Source organism: Dendroctonus ponderosae, unplaced genomic scaffold (assembly GCF_020466585.1).
Source record: "Dendroctonus ponderosae isolate FM_Combo_2020 unplaced genomic scaffold, Dpon_F_20191213v2 Dpon_F_20191213_1, whole genome shotgun sequence".
NCBI lineage: Eukaryota > Metazoa > Arthropoda > Insecta > Coleoptera > Curculionidae > Dendroctonus > Dendroctonus ponderosae.
Window position 1 is genome coordinate 3,815,333 of NW_026017110.1, and position 20,890 is coordinate 3,836,222.

Consider the following 20,890-nt stretch of genomic DNA (forward strand, 5'->3'; position numbering starts at 1 on the left):
CTTAACCTCATTTCAAGAATAAATGCCAAAAATTTGACACGTCCGGCTGACCGGGAAAATTCTCCTCTATACGTATACAGGGTGTTTTGATAAGTAGTTTTCCTGTTCTAGTAACTTTTGATAATACATACAGGGTGGGTTTTTAGTGCGAGAGAGTCCATTATTTCCGTTGGTGTTGAACTTTCAAAAAATAGTTTCATATAAAAGTTGTTGACGAACAAATATCTTATATGATACAGAGTGTCTCAGAAAAGAGAGGCAAGGCCAAATTGTATTTTTTTAAATAGAACTACCCTAATAGGCTGCATATGCACCGTAAATTGTTTTTTTTTCTTACTTGCGACGTTGGTAGATTATTGCCATTTTAGTAAAATTTAGCTTAAAAACATGGTATCTAAAAATTCCTTGTAGAAGCAAAAACAAGCAGTTAAAGGTACAAAAAAGTAAGTCTTTCCAATCACCACAGATCCATTTCGCTGTGTTTTTAGAGTAAACTCACCACAAATGTAGCAAAAACACTCTAGAATTATTACAAGTGCACGGTATTTTACAACCTAAAATTAAATGGAATTTATTAAAAACTTTTTTAACTACCATATTATATTTATTATGTCTGTTCATAAAAAAATTTGAAGTGGAAAAAAAAGTGACATCAACGACCGGGTGCAGAAGAGGTTAAACCCCGCGAGTCTGAAGAGCGAGTTTTCCGTGTGTTTTTGTTATTGTTTGTGAAGTTGACGGTAATTTTGAAGTTAGTTTGTTCCTGTTCCGCATTTAAAGTTATACCGAGGTAAATAAAAGTTGGAAGCTGAAGAAAGAGTTTGATACTCGGCCATCCACGGTACAATATCAACCAGCCTCAAATTTATACTTTGCAAAATTTCTGCATGGGTACTTTCCCAAATTTTGTATGAAACAGAATGGCAAGCTATTGTAAAAATTGTCTTACTCTGTGTCCTGACACTATCACGTTGATTTTCGTTCATTTTTGCATTAAAATTTTCAATTTTCACCGTAAACATCGAGTGGTATTCATTTTTTTCAAACGCATTAGATTCAAATGATTTAAAGCGAATAGACACCGCTGTCAGAACTTTAGTAACATAAACCTATTTAGATAAGTGAAAGAACCTAATGAAAAACGCGCTCAGAGCAACAATTTGCGTATCGCTGGTTTCAAATGCACTCTATGTGTATCTATTCGAACGCACTCACTTTTTCTAGAGACACCCTGTTTAGTCGAATGAGCAACCCTTAATTAAAATAATGTGAGCCTCATATGGGCGCTGTAAAAGTACAACTAACTAAAATTGTTTCACATTCTAACTTGAACGATTGGTTATGGTGTTGCCATTTTCTATGCAAAACAGGTTTGGTTTTAGCATTTTTGGGTTCCAGCTGAGTTAATAATTTTCTGCTTGACTAAAACACTGAAAACAAAGTATAAACAATAAAATAAACACAGATAAATTTTTAGTTAATGAATGAATGAATTAAAAACAAAAAAGTTATTGTAATTTCAAAGTAAATGAAGAAACACTTTAAATCATCATGCTTCTATAGTCTTTTATCAAGCGATACACTTCTCGCTTAAGTGACAAACAAATATTTGTGCCGTGTACTTAAGTACCCAATGATACGCAGAGAACCGACAGTTTTCCTTTAAGTGAACGAGTTAAGCCAAATGCATAAGAAATTGAGAATGGAGTGGCATCGTTGCTACTGTGCGAACATAGCTTTACTGGTGGCCTATGCATATAACCGTTATCAATTTTAAAATGAATTTATTTTTAGACTTTTAAAGGTTTTTTAGACTCAACAGTGCAGATAAAATAACATTAATACATCCTCATAAATCATTAACATATAATATTGTTAGAACTCACTTTAGCTGAGAAAATAAACTGTTCGAAAGGTTCCAAGAGCAATGGAGCGTCCCAAGACTTTAGATGTTATCTCTAAGACTGCTAGCTACTAATCTTAGCATATGAAATAATAATATCTATATTCAGTTTTGCGCTTTATCTGGACACTTACTGATTTATTGATACTTTAAACTTATACTTACTTAATAATTTAAAAAAAATTAGAAATATGGTACTCGTTTCTTGAATATTTAAAGATTACCACTCTAAAATCATAAAATACTATTTTTATATTGGAATTCCTGATTGCTGTAGTTTAAAGAATGAACATTTTTTTTAAATAGTGCAGTTTCCTCCTTTTAGGTACCGTCTCTGTTGAGGTTGGCGACAATTACATCAAATTGGTCGCTATCCTGTGCTTGATGGATGAGCGTATTCCGTCAGTCTTGGCCCTATCACGTCTATTTCGGAGCAATTATTTCTTCTTCCTGCATATACTCCCTTTTCCCTCGATTTTTCCTTCCTGGTGTTAGCACAGCTTAAATATCAGATACAGGGTGTCCCGAAATTAGGTGGCCAAACTGAAACAGTGAAATCTGCTCTCAAAAATAATATAATTTTTTTAAATGAGCATGTATTGAAAAATGCTCCCTAACGGAGCTACGCCTTCTTGAAGATGGGCCCAGTACCCAGATATCATTTGACATTCTATGAATATCCCAGAATGTTCAAAAAATATACAGAACGTTGCGGGAATATCCTGGGAATATACATGGGTGAAAATTCGTAACATGAATGTTCGTGGAACATACATGTATGTATATTCATCAAAGTCTATAAAACTTATATTCTAGGTATGCACATATTGTGTATATGTGCAGGTGAATATACGTAGTATGTTCAAAACAAATATTCCGATAATACAGGGTGATTCAAAATTGGCGTCATTCCTCTGAAGGTGTTGTCTGGCAGTCTTTTAGGAGTACAGAGAAAATAATAAAATAAATTAATTGTTATTAAAATCTGACAAATTTGCAAAAAACTATATCAGAAATACGGCAGCAATGTTTTTCAAGGTAACCTGCCTAATTAACATTGCGCAAATACCTGTTGCTTCGTAATTATTTAAAACTCCGGTAACCATGGAATTATACAGAGTGACAATAAGACAGACAAGGATAGACGGTAAATTCAACAGGAATCGTCGAATGACGGAACGTACTTTTTCGAAATGTCAATTATTGTCCTCATAACGTCGAATATTGCTGTTTATAAATAAAGTGACTAGTCTGTGAAATAAACCATACAACACCAAACATTTGAATGGTTAACTCCGAACAAGCTAGTGCCTGTGTAATCTCCTTATTATCCACTCTTATCAAGCAGCTTCTCGTATTCAGTTAATTAACTCCTGATCCATTTGTATCTCCTTGTGCTGTGTGTATCGTACAAACGTGGTAGGAATGTAGCCTTTCCTCGGTATTTATTTGGTGCTTGGAAAGTGTCAGTTATTGTTCTCTGAGTACCCCTGGAAGGCCCTGACTCGATTATGTCCAATACTTGTTCGTCTGTGTCTGGAACCCGAACATCTATTGTTTGAAGTCGTCCACTATCTTCCTGGAACCACTCTCTTCGCCCTTTGTTGGCGTGAGTTCTTTCAGCTTCTGCTATGTTACTGTAGCATTTCCCCTGAACTAATCGCAAATCAGCAAATTCGTGAAAGGAAATTCAAAGTAAGTCACAGTTTGACAAATTATTGCTATTATTGACAAGGGCTATCCACTTGTAACTATCTGTTGATGACAAAAAATATCATTGCCGTTGTGACTTTTCATCAAAAAATTGTAGAAGAGAACTTTTCTGACATCAAAAATTTTCGTAATTTGAAGCAAAGATCGTAATTTTTTTTTAAATGCTTAAGTATTCCAATATGCTGCCAATTAAACATGGAACAATTACTAAATAATGCTTAATAACAAAGTTGAAATTCGATCTTCAACTGTTAATATCTTTTAGAAATTTTCGGAAAAAAAATTTTCAATGTTTTTCTCGTAATCCCCAAGGGAGCCTGTATCATCCCTTAAAAGGAATGACGCAAATTTTGAATCACCCTGTATACATGAATGTAAATCCACGGTATATTCCAAATTGGTTTCCTTTTTCTTCCCAAAAATTATTCCGAAAGTCGTAAAAAATTTGATGTCTGATATAAAATCACACAGTTGTTAAACATTTTCTTAATAAATTAATAAAAAATCATAAAATTAATTAAAAAAATTCGCTATAAAAGAGAGGGGTGCTATAATGAATCATGTAAATTCGTAAAGCACCAAATGCGGATCATCGAAACTGGATGGATTTATACGAGGTCCAAAAGCCCTTTTTCGTACGAAATCGGACGTATGCATAAAAAAATCTGACCAATAGAAGCGATATCGGATCATCAGAAGTATCGGAAATAGAATGCCCAGCTTCTATTGTTTCCAAGTTGGTCATATTGTTTAGCTTCATATTTATCCTCAACAAAATCACCCTTTTCCAGCTCAATTTAGCTCTCAATTTTGTAATATTTAATAATGAATCGCTCTGTATATAGGTATATAAAAGGTTATCGATTATCTAGAAAACACTTACCAATCATCTGAATAACTGCTACTGAATTGGATGTTTTTTCTTCTATTTATTCTATTGGCCACTTATTTAGGTTTGTTCGAATGTGGGAAAGAAAGCACAAATTAAGTAGGACTGGCAGATGCTCTTACTGATTTATTTCACAACATATTATATTCTTAACTCTATATCATTTATTTCCATTTTAAAGTACCTTAGCCTCTAATCTATAATCATCAGGTTTATATTAAACAAATATAGGTATAATTACAAATGTTACAGTATGGTCTTCATAAGTATGGAATAGTACGTTTTATTGTAGTTGCAAATTTTCTATCTACTTATATAAAAGAGAATGTAGGAGAAGAACAGTTAAGTAGTAGCGAAAACTCAAATGACATTCTTCAGTATGACGTGGAAACTAGGATCAATTAAACATATCCAACAATTCCTGTCCAGCACTTTGATGTACAGCCGAGCTTCATCTTGTTTTATAATGCAAAGCCAAAATACATTATGCAGCTACCAAAATGGGTTAGATGAATACATTTCAATGGGTAGAAGGAATTGGCTGGAGCCTAAATTCCATTAACCATTGGTGGATATTTGGAATGTGAAACTGTTGAATCAGTTTAATACCTTCAATCTGGATCAATATATTTTTGTAGCACTTTCAAAACGAGTTCAAGTTTAGGGCTTTAGCAAGAAAAACTAAAATATATATTTTCCCTTCGTTTAGATCCAGGAAAGTCCAACGATTATAATTGAACTGAATCGAATTACATTCCATTAACATACAATTTTCTATATTGAAAATAACGAGTAGAATTTTCGTTTGTTTCTATGTATTTGTTTTCAGTTAGCGAGTGGAAACAAAACGGTAAAGGAAGAGATAACGCTGAAATACATTTTATTCGGAGACGCTGCGTTTGCCCCAGAGGCCCTTCAGATTATTCCAAGCCGGCTGACGTTTACCCCACGAACCTGCAAACAAGCGAAAAAACACAAAAATTACGAGAATAATTTTAAATATTTTACTGATTTAACAGCTTAAGTTCGTTATAAACTTGCCTAAGCAGTGAGGTAGGTACTTATGCATTATGACGCCAGCTAAAAAAGGTATTTAAAAAAAATATTGTCAACGTTTCTGCTTTTAGCATTTGTACAGCAATGCTACAACATGTACAAACAGCTAATTTAAATCAATATTATCGTATAAACTTGGATATTTCTGAAAGCTTAATAATATTTCTGCTGCTTTCAGTTCGATGTAACTGGATCGTTTTGATTTGAGCATTGAATTTTCTTTTTTATTTTTGCAACTGGTGATTGATACTTTATAAAGTAATTCAATTCGTGCTTGGAAATAGATTAAAAACCAGCTTTTCATTATTTCTTTTGGTATTTTCTTCGAGCCAACTTTCAATTTTTTAAGAGATTTTTCCAACTAAATTGAACAATTTTCAAATTTTATGTTGATTGCGGAAAATTAAACCTGACAATTGTTTCTACACAAACCGTTCAGTTGAACTTTTCGTGTTCTTTGAAATAAATTAAATCATATTTTGTTTGTGCAGTTAATTAGCACAGCACGTCTATCGCTCAAGCTTCTTCGCTTTGGTTTGCTTGCTAAAGAGCAATATCAAAGAAAGCCTTTATTATAATTTATTAGCAATACCCACATTGACATAGTAATTGCAAAATTAAACTTTCGATCTTACGTTGATGGAATAAGTTTTGTGATTTAGAGTAGCAGTGATGTTTCGCCAATTTACACTTTAATTAAAGTCAATGAATCGTGAGTCTAGGTAAAAAGAAGCGAAAAAAATATTCGCAAGACGTCGTCAACCCAATTTCCAAGTTTTGCGGAGAATCAATTTTACAGATTTTGATTTTATAGAGGTTTTAATTAAAGTTGCCGTTCTTTCGCATTGTGTGAGTTTCCATCGAGCTCAGATGAATTTGGCACTTAACTGACTCGTCTAATAGAACCGAACTTCCAATCGGGAAAGTTATATTTGATATTCAATTGTTCTCCTATTGACTCTAATGGAAATACTGACCTCTGAATTTATCCCATTTGTCGCTTCTCTTGCCCCATCCGTCAGAAAAACCTCTCCAGTTTCGCTTGTTAACTTCGTGCGACGAATCAAAATCCTGGTCTGGATAGTAGTCGATGGTGTTTTCGTTATTGTCTTCAGATAGAGCGGCTGCTAATTGACGAATAACCATGTCTTCTTCGGTTGGGATGTATCGTTTACCCCATCCGCCCTAGAAACCCGAGTATTCTCTTTATCAACTCAACAACTTTGGAATGGAAGTTTTCGCAGAAATGTTGGAATATATCTACTTAACAATAAAAGTTTTTGCAGGCTAAGGACATTTGATGTTTTTACTACTATTGAAGAAGTCAAAATTGCTTCTTGCCGGTGTTATATGGATCGGACTCAATGAAAAGTGGGGAACTTTTATGGACGTCAATTTCGAAGTATTTAACTCTAACTATGTTAACTAAAAAAATTGAAAAATTCCAAGGATTGCCGGCATTTAGGCATAAATACCTTTTAATACACTTTTCATACTTCATATCGAAAGACCGCTTTGCCGGAGTTTTATTAAAGCAATTTATCCAAGTAAACGTACAATTTTCTTTTTGTCCAGACTAAACCGCCAGTTCATAACACGAGTTAAGGAATAAAAACCCGCTACTTGAACCCCTCCGTACTATTCTTTATGACTGCCGAGCATGTTTTTCCGAATAATTCCCGCCTAATGAAATTTTCCGGTTTTAAAGTTCGGTGTCTAACAAATGGAAATTTCAGTAATGGAACACAAAAATAATGTTTTATTCGCGATGAAGAGTCCATTTGCGTTATTAAAACGTGGAGTTCACTTACTTGAAGTCTTTGCCAAGCCCGTTTTTCCATACCCGAAGGGTAACCGTCTAGTTCTTCGTCAGAGTCCGAATCCCGTTTGCCCCACCCGGAATGCAGATTGCTCCACCCTCTTTTACCCCACATGGGTAAGTCAGTCTTCCATCCTCTCTTCGAATAATCGTTTTCTAACTGTAAACATTTAGAAATATGGTTCTTAAATATTCTTAAACATAGCGGGCCGAACTCATTCTGTCTACCCATTTAAGTATTTCGATTTTCCCACTAAAATCACGAAACTAAACAGGAAAAATGTTTTCCTTGTGCCATAGTGCCACAATCGCTTTTTCGCGGATTTGTCGCCCCTAAATCGAAACATTGAAGATATTTTGTTGAGGCTTACCTGTGGATTTTCTTCTAGGGATTTCCGAGGTGGCATCGGCACATCGTTAGCGACATCCGCCAAAACTGCCGCCTCCAAACAAATAGCAATCAACATCGAATATAGAAAAATGTCGCAGATTCTCATCCTGAGCATTGGCCATAGTCCAAACATTGTGCGAAACTGCAACAGGAATTTTTCATTGAACCTCAGGCGCCGATTTACTAGATTCCTGTTTTAAACCGAAAAAACTGCACAGAATGAAAAGCAAACACACCGGGCGATTGAGCAGGATGCGTGTGAAATTTAAGCACTTTGATATTATGACTTGATATATTTTGTGGGGAAGTTTTAAAAAAAGGGTCCGTTCAGACTTTGCTGTAAGTAGGAATTGAGGCTTGTGCGGAATACGTTATTAGGAGTGTGGCACGAATATTGCTGTCATATATAAGATATATGGATTTGGTCAAAGTTTGCTGCTTTAATGAGTTTTCTGTGTCGACACAGTTTCAGGATCATTTAGAAGTTACTGTTCATTTTTCCACGGAAAATTGCATTAGAAAAAAACGTTTGGCCGCATCACGATTCACTTCAGAGCCCCAATAAGTCATAGTCACGGTTCCAATTTTCACGCGTTGCTTGAACTTTGCTGTTACTGGTAAAATACGTGGGTTTTTGGTGGGTTCCAATGAGGCAAAAATCTACAGCAGAACGTTACTGTTTTCCATAATTTCAAAATCATTGCAAAATTTATTGTTTTCCGTCCAGTTTTTGCTCGTTTCTCGGAAGCAAAATGAGCAACAACGCGCACTTTTACATCATTCCAGAGAGAATGAAATGTTCTTTTTAGAAAGTGCACCATCGATAAGGAAATGTTGTCAGTTTTCTCAAAAAAGTGTTGATTTCAAGAAATTTTAAATTTGCGTCTTTTTTTTGGAGTTGCAAAAACGACACAAACATGACGCTGCTTTATTGCAAAGTTTCTCAAGAACCATTTGAGCCACAGAGTTCCTTTTGGCATCGTTGGATAGAGAATTGAAAATCGTAAAGTGAGCAAGAACGTTCATTTTGACATGATTTGAGAGAGAACTAAGCGTTTTTTTTAGTTGCAAGATCGACACAAACATGACGCTGCTTTTTTCGAAGTTCTCAACAACCATTGTTGAGAGTTCGTTTGGAGTTGTTGGATAGATAATTGAAAACTCGATTCAGTCATAACAACATAAATGAGGAAATTCGAGTAGTTTTGACCCAGAAAGCGAAATTTGAATATCAGACATTTAGGTGCAAGATTTCGCCAAACTTTTGTGTTTTCCGTCGCGTTTTTGCTCGTTTCCATGAAGCAAAGTGAGCAAGAACGTTCATTTTGACATGATTTCAGAGAGAACTAAGCGTTTTTTTTTTAGTTGCAAGATCGACACAAACATGACGCTGCTTTTTTCAAAGTTTCTCAACAACCATTGTTGAGAGTTCTTTTGGAGTTGTTGGATAGATATATGAAAACTCGATTCAGTCATAACAACATAAATGAGGAAATTCGAGTAGTTTTGACCCAGTCAGTGAAATTTGAATATCAGACATTTAGGTTCAACATTGTGCCAACATTTCATGTTTTCCGTCACGTTTTTGCTCATTTATTTCTAACTCTCATTTATTCAACATTGTGCCAACATTTCGTGTTTTCTTTCGCGTTTTCGTTCGTTTCCATGAAGCAAAATGAGCAAGAACGTTCATATTGACATGATTTCAGAGAGAACTAAATGGCCTTTTTAGAAAGTGCACCATCGATAAGGAAATGTTGGCAGTTTTCTCCAAAAAGTCTTGATTTCTAGAAATTTCAGACTTGCGTGTTTTTTTTTGAGTTGAAAAATCGACTCAAACATGACGCTGCTTTTTTCGAAGTTTCTCAAGGACTATTTGAGCCACAGAGTTCGTCATAACAACATGAGTGAGGAATTTAGAGTAGTTTTGACCCAGTCAGTGAAATTTGAATATCAGACATTTAGGTTCAACATTGTGCCAACATTTCATGTTTTCCGTCACGTTTTTGCTCATTTTATTTCTAACTCTCATTTATTGCTAACCGGAAGTTTTCAAGCCCCTTAAAAAGCAATATGTTGAAAATGTTTGATAAGACATAGCACCAACTGAAGGCAAATCAAACAAATTAAGAAACAAGAAGAGTATAATTTCAGAGAAAAATTACGAAAACAGCATTTTCCAACTCGATTAAGAACCCTTAATAAAGATCCTAAAGTAACAAACTAATCGATCTACTCATTAATAAATCGGCTTAACTAAACTTGCTCGATCAATTTATGTTGCCGGTTACACATACCTACATATAAACAAGCATTTTCTATTATTTGCTCAATTTACCGCGTTAACGTTTTTACAAACACTCTACAGGTGACTTTTAAAACCGATATGTTAAATACAGCAAGTTTTGTCCCTTATTTGCATGTAAATTTCGAAACACATCCATCGAAACCAGCGTCGATCGTAAAGTTATCCGGCGTGGACACCCCAGAGTGTAATAATGAGCACTAAATCCGACGTTTTTTCTCCAATAATTGCATAGTCTTGTTGTGAGTTGAAACTCCCTGGGAGTCCATCCAATACTCCACGGTTCTATAAAATCGAATCACTGGCGGGATTTAAAGGAAAAAGAATGCCGAATTAATTGCCAAAAAGTTCTGTTAAAAGTAAAATGCTAATGACTTAAGGTGAACAATCCTGCTGAATGTTCAGGAGTAAAATTTACCCCTAGAGGGAGCGAAAATGGGGATCGCGCTGCGTTAATGCGAAGGAACTCAGACTATTTTTTGCAAAGAAACTTTTAAATATTAGATCGTTGTATGCAACATAATATTTTTGTTGTGGCAAGGAAGAAACTGCGTGGGACGATCTGTGTGTGTGTGTTAAGGGAGCTGTAAAGAACCGACATACAATACTTACTCTTACTTATTTAACACATGCTGTAATACCGCTGCACATAAAAAGAGAGATTTGTAACAAAGCCCCAATAGCAAAAGCCCTAAAATATGGGATTTGTTTGGTTACTCGGAATTTCTCTTAGAAATTGAACTGTGAACATACCGTCTAGGGTTTTTATTGCTGTGGAAATTTTGCTCCTCTATTTTGGGGTATTTTTAAGAGTTTTGCAACATTGATGTGCTCTTGTAGTGACGCAGTAGGAGTTTAAACAGGCTGACAAAATATTTTGATTTGAGGTTACAAATAAAATAACTGTATCAAACCGTGTTTGAGATTTATTAAATTCAAGTGGCTATTTATACTTTAGGTGTTTTAGGGTGTTTTCTACTTACTTTCAAAGCCGCTGCAGCTTTCTTTAAATTTGTTTCCCCTTATCGATATTCTGCACCATTGTTCAAATTGTATCTATTGCTTTATTAATTCCGGAAAATATCCACGAAGCCACTACTTGTATTGTTTTAAGTCTATTTCGTCGCTAGCAAGCCAAATATCCCTTATTTTCCTAGGATGGAAAGATCTTAAGCAATTGTAATAGGGGTCGTCGGTAGCTTTAACTTACTAGGGATTAGGTAAACTTTAGACCGAGAAGATTTTCAACTCGTGGCTTTATTTTCCATTTATCGTATCAATTGATTTTAGAGGTTGAAGCTCCAAGGTATATGTGAGTTTAGTAATTATTAGCGAACTTAGCGCGAATGCGAATCACTTTTTTTTTCATACGATTCGGACAATATTGTTCATACAATATTAGGACTTTATTCTCTTCAAAGAACTCATACAGTACAAATAGTTTTAAAAAGTATGTACTTTTGCATATCCTAGTAGCTACATTTCGCTTCAGGTTATTGCAGTTTCAATAGTAAAACCCCAGAAGCTTGCCTAATAAAAACCTACAAGGTTTTAGATAGTTAAGACCGCCTTTATGGCCGAGATGTAGGTGCACTAATTGTGGTCGAGGTATATTAAATGCATTTAATAGCCTTTCCTATTAAAATGGTCGTAAGTTTAAATGAAGCCCACCAAAGTAAGCAGAATAACTGAACCCAAACGGGCGCAGAGAATATTTTATAGCGGCAAATCGCAAAGCCAATGGAGTAAAGAAATGAAAATGTTGCCGATCAGTGATGGTCCCGACAGCATAGATGGCTTTCAATGGGAATATTGCAAATGAAATTTATGTTAAACAGGGTGATTTAAAATTGGTCATTCCTTTTAAGGGGTAATATGCGCTGATTTGGAAGGTACGAGAAAAATATTCATATTTTTTTATTCGATAACTTCTAGAAGATATTAACAGTTGAAAATCGAATGTCAACTTTGTTATTAAGTCAGACTATGAAGGCTTTCACGGCCGGTCAAATTACATTTAGGAAGCTTTTCCATCAGCGCATCAAACTTCTTCTTTTGGCGATTAGTTGCTACTGGAGCCGTGGTTGCAGAAAAACCTTTCAGGGGCCCTCAGAACATTGCACAAGCACTGACACTTTCCAAAGCACCAAATAAATACCGGCTACATTCCTACCACGTATGTAAGATCACATTAAACCAATCGATTGCTGAACACTGGTATAAATGAAGCAGGAGTTAATTAACCGAATACGAGAAGCTTCTCGAGAAGAGTGCATAATAAGGTGATTACACAGGCACTTGTTTGGAGTTACAGACTCAAATGTACGTTTTTGTAATTTGTAAACAAATTAATAATTCGAGGCTATTCGTTTCGAAATAGGTCATTCAACAATTCCTGTTGAATTTACCGTTTATCCTTGTCTATCTTATTGTCCCTTTCTCTATTTACCCACGGTTACCGGAGTTTTGAATAATTACGAAGCCACAGCTATTTGCATAATGTTAATAAGGCAGATTACCTTGAAAAACATTGTTGCCGTTTTCGTAATAAAGTTTTTTGCAAATTTCGCAGTTTTCAATAACAATTCATTTTTGAAACTATTTTTTCTGTACTCCTAAAACACCGTCAGACAACACGTCCAGAGGAATGACGCCAATTTTGAATCACCCTGTAGATTGTAAAAAAAATTCTTGGAAAGTCGTAACATAAATGAACTAATTTTAGAAGCTTGAGCTGAAAAAGATCAGAAATCTGTTCAAAAAAGTTATTTACATCCAAACTCTAAAAATTACATCATCTAGAGTAACAGTAGTATCTCTATGGAGTTTTCTTGTAGCAATTTGCGTCGATGTTCCAGTTTTACTACTTGCACTCCTTGCACGTAATTTCCCGTAATATTTGTCATTAAAACTTGATCAACGCAGTTATTGGATCCTCATAAATATATTACGGACCTATCGAAATAGGACATAAAATACACATACGTTTTCAATCTGTTTCCTTCTAGATGTAACGGTCTTTCCTAAGAATATCATTTCTTCGTCTGGCTTTTATTGCTCACACGCTCAATCCGTTCATTTCAGCGTTATTTAGAAACCATTTATGCCATTCCTGGGTTCTAATATAGACTGAGCTTGGAATCGAGACTGACCTTAGCTCCATATTTAGGAAATTATCTATTTTACATTGAAAGCCCTCCATGAATTGCGATGTTTTCGTTTCAAGTGTGTTCGATAAAATTATTATTTGCAATTGTTATTGACCCAGACAGATTCTCTCAATTACCATAGATTTGTTTAAATTCAAAACATTTCATACTCATTTCGTCTTGAAATACTTCTAGGCGTACATATATTGAATAAATGAGTTTACTGCATAAGGCATTTAAAAGCTGAGTATCCTCTTTTCATGACGAATGAATAACACTTAAACGGAAACACAGCACCAGCAGGAGCACTAAGTCTGAGCTCTAATGCTCATTTAAAAATGCTGCAAAGCATGTTCTGAATTTACTCTGTGTTTTCTGTTTCGACTACTGTTTTAAGTTTTGATGCTTTAAAGTTAAAATGTATAAGAAAATAAGTTATATTTGAAATGACTAAATCCTTCCTAAATGTGACAAATTTAATAAATTACACAAACGCTCTTTCTAAAAGGTCTATTGGAGTCCAAAATTCCGATTCCTTATATTGAAAACCCATATTTTCATAGATTTTTAAAGATGATTGACGAGGCATTTATGGCTGTTTGGTTAGGCCGAAGGGTATAAGGAGAGTTTAAGGCTGATCTACATAAGATTAGGGTCCGAATGTAGCCTTACACCGCATAAATCCCTTATTAAAATGGGTTGCCTATTTTGTTAGGACAGTTTTTTAAAAACATTTTTCTAAGCAAACTTAATATGAGACATTGAGTGTATAGAGTGAAATAAAATTGCCGTTTGAGTTCAAAATTTTTTTTTGTTCAATGCTGCAATCTACAGAGTGCTGTTAAATGCAGGACTAACAAGAGATTTGTCAAGAGATACTATGACCTGCTGTAAATTTAGTAAATGTTTCTATTTCTGAAAGTTAAAAGTTTATAGGTCATCATATTTGGCTCACATTAACTATAAAATCATAAGAAACCGCTTATTAAAGAAATAAGGATTTTAATTAATAATTTATAAATGTTAACAAGCTTCTTAAGGGTTTTTTTTTGTAAATAGTATAATTATAAATACATAATATATAGAATATAAAAAGTATCAACATAATGTGTTCAATATAATATTTTTTTAATCCGTGCTACCTTTCAGTTTTTTTTAAACATGTTCAGAATGAAGAAATCACCAGTTAATCAAATACCGATTATTAAGGTTTATCTAGTAATCATATTTTCCACCGGAAAAGCAAATAACATTAACACAACGATCATATCGCAAGTGGAATATTTGCACATTAGCTCCAACATATTAAAGCTCTTATCGGCGAGAACCAGGAGTAAATTTTAGTTTGTTTCCCATCAGTTTCATTGGCTCAATTCATAGCGCAAATATGGTAAAGTCACTAATTATTCATTTCAAGGTGTTAAATATGTAATGGCCGTTCAAAGTTGCATCCAAACTGCCCTGAAGTGCCATTTTCGTTTAGAAAATTGACCGATTGTTGAAATGAATTTAATTCTTGATATCTTTTCAACTAAGTGGTGGCTGAAATAAATGAAAAGAATGCAAGTAACTTCTAAACGATCATAAAGCAAGTTTTGATATACACATAGCAAAACAGTCACCTAAATAAAATGCCATGTTGAAATTCTGCCAGCTAGATAAGGTAAAATTGCACTTTAAATCAGCGTGCTTGCCAGTTTGCGCTTGATATGTTCCATTTACTCACACAATGTCTTGTCCCATTCAGATTCACTTGCTACAGTAAATGATTAAAAGCGCGTCGAAAATATTTTAATTTCACGCTGTCCACAGCCTTTAATTAAAAATTAACATAGAAATTAAAAAATGCAACAGACAGAGTGAACTGGACGATATAATCACTAAGCTGACATTTCAATTCAAAAACCTTTTTGGAGCGGCCCATTTCATCAATTTCAGCTGAACAAGTTTCCACCCACCCAGAAACTGGATGTTCAGATTTAGATTAAAGAGGAAGGTGACTGATTAATGGAGTTAGAAATGGGCTGAATGTGGTGATACCGTTTGTTTAAGTCAAATAAAATAAAGCGCATTTGAAATAGTTAAGAAACTGACAGAGTTAGTGGTAAGCAACGCAAACTTTAACAACTCAATTTGTTGCATTTATTATGCAGCAGATGAGATCTTATTTCGTCCAAGATCAATTCGACCCAGGGCAATTTCGTTTAAGTAACTAAATCTAATTTAATCAGTTTTGAATCCTTTGAATTCGGAATCATTTCAAACTGCTGGGATGAGGTACAAGCGACGCTTTTGAAGACGTCTCCCGCGTAGCTTCGTAAGTTATTTTCTTGTAAACTTGAGCTAATTTGATCACGATTAAAAATTCCCTGAATAGTAGTTAGAACGTGCATTAGCCGTCAAATTGTTTCTTTCTGGTAAATCTTAACAATACACTTAAAAGCCAAGTTAAGTTGGTTGATGGAAGAATTAATATTTCGGATTCATGTTGCTCTTACATACGTGAATAAACTAACTTGGCATATTGAAGCTTGCATACTTTTCTCTGGTATTTTTGGTATGGAATAGTAATAATTCATATATGTTGTTATTGTTATTAACACTGGGTACACGGTTTGAAATAAAAGATGCAGTTTTCTTGTTTTTTTTATTAGTTTGTTATAGCAATCTAGTTTATACCAATAAGCTACTTTTTTCAACCCAAACTACTAGATGTACATTTGCAAACTGTTATCCTATGATATTAACTTCGGCTTTGGCGTTGGAGAGTCACTATTTTAATGTGTACATATATAGGCATATTTCTTTTCTTTTGTTAAGAATCAACGATTAATTTCATGCACTAGTTCATAAGGTTTCACTCGATTTAGTCTTCTTGTTAAGCCATCGTTGTTGAAGAGCTGGATGGCCTCAACTTTGATGTGATTTTGTAGTCTTTGTTAATGACTTTTTGCACGATTTTTGATTACATTGGCCACTGTTTGCACATTTAGGTCTTTATGGAGGTCCGGATGATGTCCGTTGATACAGCAAGAGCTTATTATACACTGACAGGGTAGACCTACGACCCAATAGCCAGTACATTTTACGGTATTTTAAATTTAATTCTCCCACCTAAGATTAGCATCCAGCGTCATGCCTAGATATTTAGCTGTCTTTTGGTATGGAACAATTTGATTGTTGATATTAACTGGTTTGTATTCAACTTTCTTATTGGTGAACTCTATGTGTACAGATTTCGATTCATTCAATTTGATTCGCCATTTTTTAGTCCAGCGTTGTATGCCACCAATGGCGGTTTGTAGTTTTTCGGTGGACTCGGTATTGTTGTCTCCAACTGCAATGATAGCAGTATCATCTGCAAATGTGGCAACCATATTTTGTTTGGACGTAGGAAGATCACTGGTGTACAGGAGGTAAAGCAAAGGTCCCAAGTACATACCTGCTTGTATTTTCTTTAATTCCGAGTATTCATACCCTTGCTTTATTCGGAAATACCTTTCAGATATATATGGCAGTAACAGCGTTGAATATTGGATAGGTAGGAACAGTTGAAGTTCGTGTCCCAAGCCTTCATACCAGACCCTGTGAAAGGCCTGGGCAACGTCCAAGAGTATTATAGAACACACTTTTTTCCTTCTAGTGTTTTCTCGATAACACTCGTTATTCGATGAACCTGGTCAATTGTGGAGTGCTGTTGTTGTGCAGAGTGGAGTTTTTTCTTTCTATAATTGGTGTTATTCTCTTTAAAAGGAGTCATAGTCGGTAAAAGTGATATGGGCCTATACGATGATGCTTCGTAAGGTGGCTTGCTACACTCACAAGGTACCATGATAACTTCAGCAACCTTCCATAATTGGGGAACATATTTTAGTCGAAGTGATGCTTTGATCAGGTTAGTAAGTTTCACTAGACCTTTAAGTCCTCCGGGATTAAGTCAAATCCCGGAGCCTTTTTTGGATTTATGTTTTCTTTGATTTCTCTTTTTATCTCCGCTACTGTGGTTAATGGAATCTCTGCACTTTCGTAGTTATCTATAGTGGGTAGAGCGGCAGTACTGTCTGTTGGATCTGGTTGAAAGATTTTGTCAAGGTGTTCGGCAAATCTAAATGCTTTCTGTTCATTATTTCTGGCCCAGCTGCCGTCCATGTTTCTGATGGGGGTATTGGCATGATGGGATTTTTCAAATTTTTTGTTGATTTCGATAGTGAATAATCAGTATTGGCATAATTTGTTAGTTTCTTCAAATATTCGCTAACGGTATCATTCTTAAGCTGCTTAAGTTCTGCTTTTAATTGAGCGGTGAGATTATTTAAAATAGATTTATCTTGCGAGGATCTGGTGTGTTGCCATTTTTTTCTTGCCTTTCGCTTTTGTGCAATCAATTCTAAAATTTCTCTTGGATAGTTATTAGCTCTCTGTCCTTCTGATTTCAGAGGTGTTTTTCCATGAAGATGTTTGGATGTCATTGACGAACTTCTCCACTTCAGTATCCAATTGTTCCTTAGTTTGTAGTGGGGTTACTAATTTTATTAACCTAAAGCTCTCCCAATCTGTTCTTTTATTGACTAGCATGGGATTGCAGGAGTTTTCTTGTGCCAACTAAATCGTATATCCGGACTTACAGCGTTCTCAAACATCTTCCGGATTCCATTCGCCTTGCCTCTCTGTTATTTCACTCACCTGTTCTCGTGTTTCTTTCTCAAATCGCCTCTGTTTATAACTAAATGATTCCCACATACGTTTCGGCTTTCCATTAAAAGTTAATTTTCATACTAAGAATAACAGTATTTTGTAACGTTCGTTTCTTTTAGTTAGATATGTTTTCGGACCCTTCGTGATGGTGAAAACATGTGGACTTCAATACGTTATTTTTCCGTTTCCATTTTTGTTTAGGTTTTCTTTTCGTTCTTCGCCAAACCTTTATTATATTGTTTTGATCTGATTTACTTAGTGATTCCAACTGTCGGGTTCTTCAAATGGTTTATGAGCGATGTATTTCAGGTCCGGCTCATCTTAAGGATGAATTATCTCTCTTTTTGACCAAAGCTCCCATTGATCTCCGCTTCCCTTTTGGTACTTTGATGTTGATTTTCCACTTTCTTTTTGTTCGTTTCAATCAATAAAGCACAACCGATTGTCATTCTTGTTTCACGTTGCTTCCCAATTTCAAAAGTGAATATCCTTTATATTCTGCTTGTTTCTGCTTTTGCTCAATATATTAATAGTAATTTTCCACATTACTTGCGGGTCTTGGTTAACACAAAAACCGATTTTAAGCTTCATCGCGTATCACAATGATAGTAAGCTGGTCTCTCATATTAAAATCCCTGGCCATTCAACCGTTTATTTGCGATTGAACCTCATATTCAACACATATACATAGTTGCCCACAAATGCCCAAACATATTGGCGGCTTAGTAAATATCTGTTCTATTGTTCGGCGCTGACCTGGTTGAATATTAAAATGTATTAAAATTACCTTAAATATCGAGCATAAAACGATGCGGGATTTTAAGATGGAACTGCCAGGTCAGTTAAACAGAGCCATATTCTGCTGAATTATCTTTGGCATTAAACTCTGGATAGAGATTATATATTTGTAGTAGTAAGGTTTATTTCAACTTTGTACTTGCTCTTTGATTTTCTCTGCTAGAAATTCTAGTTAAGCGACATCGGGAAAATCAATATCTAAATTAGAACGGTGTGTTTCGTTATATTGAACATCACCTGGAGCACTGTTAATATTCAAAGCATTTAATGCACTGCAAATTGCAACACGTTCTTCGAATGTTTAGGTCCAACTTAGTTTGTATCCATCAAATTTTGCGCCAATTATACAGTAGAATATTTATACAAAGTATGTTCGCTGTGTTCTATAGAAAAGTACTTAAAAGACGCAAAAAATACATTGAATTGTTAGATTAGAAGAATATTTGCATTTCCTTTTAACACGAAACCTATTTTCTGTTTAAAGTTTAATTTTGTTTCACGAATTCAGTTCAATAATAGAACGTCCGGCTTGTTAATTTTTAGAAAAACAAATTACCGTTTGAAAAGTACGATTTGCATACAAATGACCGATGCCAGGCGTGTTTGTTCGAATGTACTCAAACTAATCCAATTATCCGCATTGACAATCGGTGATTTTATCGAAATTAGAAATTACATCAAAGCCACTGACTAATCCCAGAAGATTTCGCCATAGGTACAATTAACGAAAATAACTCTTCAACGTAGAATAGTTTGCCATTAATTTTTTACGGATTTTTGGTGTGTTCTAACTGCCAATTACCGGGCTTATTGCATTTTTATGCCTGTTTTTGAACAGCTTTTGAATGAAAAGTTGTGGTTTAAAAGTCAATGAAAATGTAAGATTATGTTCAGAACTCAGTCAGCCGTAATATGAATAAGATCAGATTTAATTAGAAGGCTTTTTTGTGTGATTTGGCTATAGATATATTGTCAATAAATTTATTTATTTTACTTCGTTTCTTTTATTTAATCATTATTATTCAGTGGGTATCACTTTACATTTTACTCACAATTCGAAGGTAATAACCTTCGATTTGTTTCATAATTAAATTTTGCAAATTACATTACGAGTTTGGCTCTGAAAATTTGAGCAGTTTGATTATTGTGCTCCTGAAAATGGTTAAAGACAATTGCTAAAACTGAAACGTTCTCAGTATTGAGTACCCTTTTAAGTCATTGGAAGTCTGATTAAAAGAGGATTTTCAACGCTCTGTCATTGTTGCTTTGTTGAATAATTTGAAACGAAAAATTTGTATAAAAAGATATTTGAAATTGAAAATGATGCAATTTTCGGTCCAAAGTAAAATTTTCGGGTGCGTGTAGGTGATATTTGATCTTAATGTATCAGGTTCAGCCGAAAAAAACCTTTTAAAATAGGTCAAAATTGAGCAAAAACTGAAAACAAATTCAAACGGTTTTTTTGTATTAAATATTATTTAAAATATCTTAAGAATCATGTTGTCTTAAATAATGCTGGGTTTGAGATATTCGATAATTGACTAAGGTAAATTATTAAATGTGAACAATTTTCAGTGACTTCACGTATTAGACGAAAACTGATAAAATTTTAGAGCTAAACTTATTCTTCAGACAAATAAAAATTAATTTCGTCATTTTAAAAATTTGTTTCGCTCAAATTATTACCATTTCATTAATTATAGGAACTGGTGTGCACACACTGGACAAATTGAATTAACAAATCCTGTATGCACACTTTGTTAATTTTGAATTCATAATTTCACTAATTATTAATTATTTTGCGAATAAAAAACACGTATGTGAATGACTTGCAATAATTGCTCTTCATATCTATACGAACGAATCTAACTAAAAATTTTTTTTTATGTTTTTATATTTAATATTAATGACATGTACAATTCCATAAACATTTTTGAAACTCCCAATTATCGCAATAGCAATAACCAGGAAGATTTCCATTGAAATAAAGCAATTACCCGAGAACCGATCAGGAAATTTAGTGATGTTTACTGAGTCAATTGCTCCTTCGTCAGCATAAGAAATTGCACTTTTTGCCTCTTTAAGGAAAAAAACTCGATTTAGATGCGCTGAGAGCTCGAGAAACTCTTTAATTCTTAATTTAACAGCGCAAACGAACGTCGAATTGATGCA

General features: G+C 34.5%; 1 protein-coding gene across 2 annotated transcripts in view; it reads right to left on the reverse strand.

The window, feature by feature from the left end:
- Positions 1 to 4,600: 4,600 nt before the first annotated feature.
- The window catches only part of LOC109533943 (prothoracicostatic peptide), a 38,768-nt gene continuing 22,478 nt past the window's right edge, over positions 4,601 to 20,890 (reverse strand). For both annotated transcript variants that reach the window (XM_048670655.1, XM_048670654.1), the window contains exons 2-5: positions 7,752 to 7,913; positions 7,373 to 7,540; positions 6,539 to 6,746; positions 4,601 to 5,459 (exon numbers count right to left, since the gene is read on the reverse strand). In XM_048670655.1, the coding sequence (XP_048526612.1) occupies positions 5,386 to 5,459; positions 6,539 to 6,746; positions 7,373 to 7,540; positions 7,752 to 7,904 (603 nt within the window). In that variant the 5' untranslated portion in view covers positions 7,905 to 7,913 and the 3' untranslated portion in view covers positions 4,601 to 5,385. The remainder of the gene's footprint in view (positions 5,460 to 6,538; positions 6,747 to 7,372; positions 7,541 to 7,751; positions 7,914 to 20,890) is intronic.